Source organism: Macadamia integrifolia, chromosome 9 (assembly GCF_013358625.1).
Source record: "Macadamia integrifolia cultivar HAES 741 chromosome 9, SCU_Mint_v3, whole genome shotgun sequence".
In the NCBI taxonomy this organism is placed as follows: domain Eukaryota; kingdom Viridiplantae; phylum Streptophyta; class Magnoliopsida; order Proteales; family Proteaceae; genus Macadamia; species Macadamia integrifolia.
The window spans coordinates 17834246-17841809 of record NC_056565.1 but is presented as its reverse complement, the minus strand read 5'-3'; the positions used below and the strand labels follow the sequence as shown (position 1 = coordinate 17841809).

General features: G+C 42.7%; 1 protein-coding gene across 1 annotated transcript; it reads right to left on the bottom strand.

The window, feature by feature from the left end:
- Positions 1-6258: 6258 nt before the first annotated feature.
- Positions 6259-7558, bottom strand: LOC122090123 (polygalacturonase non-catalytic subunit AroGP2-like). The gene is made up of 2 exons (XM_042659971.1): positions 7464-7558; positions 6259-7342 (listed from the first exon to the last, which is right to left on the bottom strand). Exons 1-2 carry the CDS (start codon positions 7512-7514, stop codon positions 6374-6376), a joined length of 1020 nt encoding a protein of 339 aa, XP_042515905.1. The 5' UTR covers positions 7515-7558; the 3' UTR covers positions 6259-6373.
- Positions 7559-7564: the final 6 nt, after the last annotated feature.

The following is a 7564-nucleotide window of genomic DNA, read 5'->3' as shown; positions in this document are numbered from 1 at the left end:
AAATGATGGCCGGCTACTGGACAGAGGCAAACAACGATTGATCACGGACTTTTTGCGCCCTGCGTGTCTCTCCATTCCTGAAGTGGTGCCTGGTACTGCGGTGGAGCAAGGGGAGGAGAGGGAGGGTGAGAGAAATTATGAAGATGGACAGCCTGTGGATCGGAAAGCCCGCAAATCTTATGCTACGGTGACAAAGAAGACCCTCCCTGACGTGGAGGATCTCCCAAATCCGATTCGGGTTGGATCTCTGACGAGGATAGTGATTCCACAGGAAGCGTATGAAGAGAAACTGGAGACTTTTTCCTTTGCGTTGATAGGCAAAGTAAACTTCAGGTTTGTATCTATGGATGATATAAGGCGCGAGGTGGTTGCGAGTTGGAGGCTTAAGGGGAACGTGAACCTTTCTCCCCTAGGGAAGGGTTTTATTCTATTTCGTTTTGAGAAGGAGGGAGATATGGCCTCAATATGGAGGAGAGGACCGATCAAAGTAGGGGGACAAATTATTCGCTTTCAGAGATGGCGCCCAGAATTTAATATTAATGATAATTACTCTCACACTAAGCTCGTTTGGATCCGTTTCCCTGAGCTTCCCATGGAGTATTGGCATGAGAGAATCCTATTGACCATGGCAAAGGTAGCAGGAAGGCCTGTCGCCCTGGACAATAAAACACTTAAAAGCAACGATGGGTAATTATGCAAGAGTCCTAGTTGAGATGGAGCTCAATGGCGTTAGAGTTGAGGAGATGCAAGTGGAACGAAGACAACCGGGAAAGGAGACGATATTCTGCTTCAATCAGCGAATCGTCTACGAAGACAATATGGTTCGATGCTTCTCGTGCAAAAAACTGGGACATCATGCGAACCAATGTAGAGGTAAAACGGTGGGGAAAACTGCTGTTGAGCAGCCTTCTCACAAGGGCGGCGGCGGCCAGGAAGCTGGTAGGAATGACAATCCTTCCCAAAAGGAGTCTCCTACCAGAATGGTAGATGCAGGAAATGGGAATACTTCCCAAATCTGTAATGAGCCAAACGAGGAGGGTTACCTAAAGTGCCAAGATTTAGTGGTGGACTTAAATGGTGAAGAATATTGCCCAATTGAGAATATTCCTCACAATGCTAAGGCTGGGGTGGATCCGATGGGTGTTGGGCAGAGAGTGGATAATATTTTGGATGTGGATGTCCTTGGGTCGACCCGGTCTTCTAACCCGTCTGAGAATGAATCGCAGGCCTCAGGTGAGGAGAGCGATCACAGGGAGGGTGATATTCAAGTCAAGGAATCTCAGACACAGAGGGAGTACTCTCAAATGGTGCGTGCTTTACGACCACGGCGCAAAATTAATTACAAACCAGGTGGTAGGGGTCGCAGAGGGGGAAAGAGTGGCAGGGACCAAGTTTGGGAGGGGGTTGAGAATAATTTGACTGAGCTTTCTCAATCGTGCCTGGTGGAAGGCCGAGTAGTTATTCATCATAAGGAAGTGGAAGAAATTGATATGATCATGCAGCGTGTTGAAGGGTCGGATAGACTTGGTAAGCACGTTTCTGAGACAGAGCAGAATGATGAGGCTGCTCACAACTCTGCCTCCATGTAACTGATCATGAAGGTTTTCTTCTGGAACATCAGAGGAATTAAGAAGGCGGCAGGCAGGAATGCCTTACGACATTTTATTAAGGAAAGAGCTCCGGACATTATATGTATAGCAGAGCCGATGATTGAGGTAAGTGCTTTTCCAAATTTATTTTTTAATAAATTGGGATTCAATAGTTCTTTCATTTACAATTGTAGAGTTGGGAAACCCTCTAATTTGTGGATTTTATGGAAGAGAAATTTGAACACCCCAGCTGTTGTCTCTGAGTCTGAGCAGCACATTTTGATTACTATTAAGTGGGAATCGAAATGGTTTCAGATTTCTTTCATTCATGCCAGCAGCTTTAGAGTAGGAAGAAGGGATCTGTGGTTGAAGCTTGTGGCCGATCTCCCCCAGCCTCTTCTCCCTTGGGCTATAATTGGGGATTTTAATGCGACTTTGTTCTCCCATGAAAAAAGGGGGCCAGGGAATTTTAGTATGGGTTCAGCTGCTGAGTTTGGTGCTCTGGTGGATGCTTGTGGGATGGCCCAAGTGCCATCATCGGGGAGGAAATTCACCTGGTCTAACAATAGACGTCGTGGTAATGTTTCGGCGGTTCTGGACAGATGTTTTTGTAATGAAGAATGGATTGACTTTTTCCAGGATTGTGGCCAACGAGTCCTCCCTAGAATTGCTTCGGATCATTCTCCATTATTGTTCACCTCAATATTATCTCAACGGCCCGTTAATTGCCCCTTTAGGTTCCATAAGTTCTGGATGGAACATAGAGATTTTGAGCAGGTAGTTGCCACATCATGGGAAGAGTGGGTCTCAGGGAATCCGATATTTGTTCTCATACTGAAACTCAAAAGGCTGAAGGGTGTGCTCCGTAATTGGGGGAGAGAGGCTTTCCCGAATTTCAATAAAGCCCTTGAGGAAGCCAAGGATAAGCTAGCGCAGGTGCAACAGACTATTGAAATTAATGGCATGGATGATTATTTGTTTGGGTTAGAAGCGGATGCGAAGACCTCTCTAATAAAAGCAATGGAAAACCATGAAAAACTTTGGGCCGAAAAAGCCAAAGTTAGATGGATGAAGCAAGGGGATCGCAATTCTAGGTTCTTTCATTTTTCTGTTAAAATGAGAAGACTCAGAAACTCTATAAGAAGCCTCAAAACTCCTGATGGGACTTTGGTGGAAGGTAACGACCAGATTGGGAATTATACAGTTCAGTCATATGAGCAATTTTACAAAGTTGTGCCTTTAGTGGAGCATGTGGAGCTTCTTGAATCTATACCGATGGTTCTTCATCAAGGTGATCACTATATGCTTGATGTCTTACCAGGGAATGAAGAAATCAAGAGAGCTGTTTGGGACCTGGACCCAGATAGCTCTCCTGGTCCGGATGGTTTTTCTGGAGCTTTCTTTAGAAGATGCTGGAATATTGTCGAGTTAGAGGTGTGCAATGCAGTTAAGTATTTCTTTAGTACTAGTCAATTGCCCAATGGTGTGAACAACAATTTTGTGGTTCTTATTCCTAAGGAGGAGGGAGCATCTTCTATCGATAAATTCCGGCCACTGTGTATGGGGAATTTTTATTGTAAAATTCTTTCCAAGATAATGGCAATGAGGCTTGCTAATTTGCTCCCTAGGCTGATATCTGAAGAGCAGGGGGCATTTCAAAAAGGAAAGTTAATCCATGACAATATCAGTGTGGCCTCAGAACTGGCCAATATGATGTTTGCTTCTATGAGAGGGGGAGGTCTGGGATTAAAAATTGACATCAAGAAAGCATATGATACTCTTTCGTGGTCCTTTATGTTTCAGGTGCTGCGGCGCTTTGGATTCACAGAGAAGTGGATAACATGGCTGAACCAAATCTTGATATCCTCTAAGATATCGATTTTGATTAATGGAGGTCCACAGGGATATTTTGGTGTGGAGAGAGGGCTGAGGCAAGGGGACCCAATATCTCCCATGCTTTTTATTATTGCGGAGGAAGTGCTATCGCGAGGTTTAAAGCATCTGATTGAGATTAATCAACTGAAGCCAATTCATGGGCCTCGTGGTGTCAAAACTCCTGCCCATATTCTATTTGCAGATGACATATTCATCTTCTCCAATGCTTCTATGAGGTATGTGAGGACTCTTAAAGAATTTCTTCTAAAGTACCAAGAGTTTTCTGGGCAGGACATCAGCTTAGAAAAAAGTAAACTTTTTTTGGGAAAAATATCACCTTCCAGGAAGCATCGAATATCTGAAACTTTAGGCATTCCCATGTGTACCTTCCCTACAAGGTATCTAGGTGTGGAAATCTTCAAGGGAAGGATTAAAAAAGATACTGTGTTGCCGATTATGGACAAGGTTAAGGGGAGACTGGCGGGTTGGAAAGGGAAACTGTTGTCAATGGCAGGTAGGGTGGAATTGGTTAAATCGGTGCTTGCGGGGATGCCGACTCATAGTTTCTCTGTTTATTGGTGGCCTGCATCTCTCGTGGCAATGATGGAGAAATGGATGCGAAATTTTATTTGGACAGGTGATGTAGATACGGTTAAGGCTGTCACAGTTAAGTGGGACTCTATGTGTAAGCCCAAGGATGAGGGAGGGCTGGGCCTTAGGAGACTGCGAGATTCCAATAAAGCAATGCTGTGCAAATTGATTTGGAGGATCAAAACGGAGAAGACAGCAGCGTTAACCTTTCTCAGAGCTCGATTCCTAAAGAAGGATGGAAGATCCTTAAAAAATTGCAACACCTCCACTATTTTTGCAGGTCTCAGGAAAATGTGGTCCTTTGTGGATGACAAGGAGCGCTGGATCATAGGGAACGGTCAGCTTGCAAATTTCTGGAAGGATAAATGGTGGGGTCCAAAATCCATTATGGAACTTCTTTCGCTGGATAGTGACCATACTCTCTCTACGTCAGCAAAGGTGGGGGAGTTTATCATAAATGGAGAATGGCGTCTACCTGAGGTAGTTTCTCCTATGCTTAATGAAATTTTTGGACAGATTAAAAAGATTGACATTCCGAGTTTACAGATGGAGGATTTCAGGGTGTGGTCGCTAGTTCCTTCAGGGTATTTCTCCTCAAGGTCGGCTTGGGAGGCTGTTAGAGTGAAATCCTTGAAGGTGAACTGGTCTTCATTGATTTGGCAGAAGAACCTTCCTCCAAGACACTCCATTTTTGGATGGAGAGTGGTGCATGGTAGAATCCCAACGGACGATCTGGTTTGCCAAAAAGGTGTTTATCTCCCATCCAGATGCAACCTGTGTGGAAAGGCTGAAGAAAGTATGGTTCATATTTTTTTACACTGTTCATTCTCCATATCAATATGGAAGAATTTTTTAGATTTTTTCGGAGTGGCGTGGGTAAATCATCCAAGCATTCAATCATTGTTCCAGTGGTGGAAGAGGAAATCTCAAGTGATTCAGCTAAAGAAGCCATGGAAGTTGGGCTTGATCATCACTATCAACCATATTTGGTGGGAAAGAAATAAAAGAAGGCAGGAAAATAAAGAAAGGGCAGGGCGGTATGTCTTTCAAAGTATAAGGCAAGAGGTTCAGCTTTGCTGTGATGGATCAAGTGAAGAAGTTCGTTCGATTTCAGACTTGATGACCTGCAGGAAGATAGGTTTAAGTATTAGAAATCCAACTTCCCCTTCACCTCTTGAGGTTCACTGGTGTAAGCCTTCCAGGGCGTGGATGAAGATCAATGTGGATGGAAGTTCGCTTGGTAACCCAGGTAATGCAGGTGCTGGTGGTGTCTTACGGGATGATAAAGGCAAGGTTATCGACTCTTTTAGTATTTTTCTGGGAGTCAAACAAATATATGAAGCTGAATTTGAGGCAGTCTTGGAGGGTATTCTGCTAGCTAGACACTATCATGCTAGGGGTGTTTGGATTGAGTCAGACTCAGCGTCCGTGGTCTCAGCAGTTCAGCGAAGGGAGATTCCATGGTTTGCCCTGCAGAAATGGAGATCTGTTATTTCCTTTTTGGAGTTGGTGCAATGGAAGATCACTCACTGTTTTCGTGAAGCTAATGTAGTCGCTGATTTTCTGGCTAGGAAAGCATCTAAATCTTGTACTTCAGAATTCTCAGTGGAGTTCCCGAGACATGTACTTGAGGAGTTAGCTTCTGATGCGTTGGACAGGCACCGTTTTCGATTTGGCTAAGCCCTTTGCTTGTTCCCTCTGCTGATGGCCATGCCGAAGGTGGAGGTTGCAAGTGGGTTTAGTGGGATCGGCCTGCCCTTTTGTATTTCTCTTTGTTTTGCTTTGTTCTCTTTTAATAAAATGACCTTTTAGCAAAAAAAAAAAAAAAAGCAAAGTATATATTAAAAATATAAAGCAGGGATGTACAGGATCAGCGTCCAGGCATTCCTGTTCCTCAAAGTGTTCCAACCATACTTTCTTACTCACATCCCCAATGATCTTGGACAATCCTTCATACCGATCTTTCTGGAATTCTGGTTGTGCAACTAGGCTGAATAGAGTGTACTATGTAAAGGATGCCCTGTCTCAGTGAATAATCTTGACTTGTAACTTTTGGCATCCTTTTTCAGTGTAATAAAGGGTGCAACAGAACCAGGTTGAACTGGGTTTTCTTTTTCAACTTCTTGTCTACTATGCTATTAAATTGAAGCACATTTTTATTAAAAAAAAAAAAATTAACATATGTATTAACATATGCATGGCATAATAAGAAAGACAAATATATTATTATTTATTCTTCAAATTCATAGCATAAGCAGTCACATGCGACAAAAACAAATGAACTGAAAGATAATCATATCTTCAAATGTTGTTCAACCTTAAGTCTTTGTCCAGACCATTGCATTCTCATTTATCCAATGACATACTTCAATTAGGCCAGGGCCAAAACCCAACCACTTAAAAGCATGATGGTTTGGATTCCAAGTTGATGTATCATAGTGGCATGTCATAATCGCATGATTCACTTTCTTCCGAGCATATATATCAACTACATATACTTTTACTTTTTGTAAAACATGGCAAAAGTAGACTTGAAATGGGAATGGCTGACTATGACACAAGACTGGTGGTTCTGAGACGTTTCCATAAATGACTTTCACAGCTCCAATTGTGACATTCTCATAAGATCCTTCAATGCTGCCAGGACTCCATATATGTAGATGGTGCCCTAATGTCTTCACAACAAAATCGATGAGATCCTCGATGGAAGTCACACAGGTGCTTTGCTCACCTCTAATAGGACTCTTTTCGCATGTCTCAAGAGTACCTTGCATATATTCATCCATGTTTGATCCATTAACCACACCAAAAATCTTCTTTAATTCATTGATCCGGGCAAAGGAAAATGGGATTTTTGATGCCAGAGGTCGCGGTAAGAATGATTTATATGACATTGGGTCTCTTAAATCAGGAATGGCCATGAAACCTCCCTCTTTCACCATTGCCTCCCGGAAAAATGGCAACCCCCCTTGGCTGGCAACTGATAGGGGTTTGTCAGTTGGAGTATGTTCATAAACAATTCTATCAGCACTCCACTGGGCTATTGGAGGTAGGATTGTGTCATCTATTGGCTTCTTCATCAACATATTTGTCGAACAAGCAACATTAGCCTCCTTACAGAATAAATGCAAGTGGGAAGCCAATACGTTTTCCTCTATAAATTTCATAAACAGTGATATTTGATGGAGGCTTAATGGTGAAGCCTTTGCTGCTAACCAATGTGGAGGGAGTGGTAGACCAATATGCTCTTCCCAGTACTGTGAAAAGGCAGTTTCAGCTTGAGAACCCTACAATTTTTCATAGGAAAAAATAAATATCAACCTGATAAGAAAAATAAAAGGAAAAACAAGCAATAACCATTTTGAAATGAATGGATGATGATAGGAAAAACATCATTTTTTTTCTTACACTAAAGTATGATACTATCAGGATTCCAAGCAACATAACAGGATGTGTCATGACGAATGAAATAGACGATGGATTAAATTGGGCTATCTTTATGGGAATGA

Bases quoted from the DNA above. Each gene is read 5' to 3' on its own strand.
- LOC122090123 (XM_042659971.1), bottom strand. From the start codon at position 7,514: ATGACACATCCTGTTATGTTGCTTGGAATCCTGATAGTATCATACTTT. The intron at 7,343-7,463 runs GTAAGAAAAAAA...GAAAAATTGTAG, and splicing joins TGATAGTATCATACTTTAGT to GGTTCTCAAGCTGAAACTGC.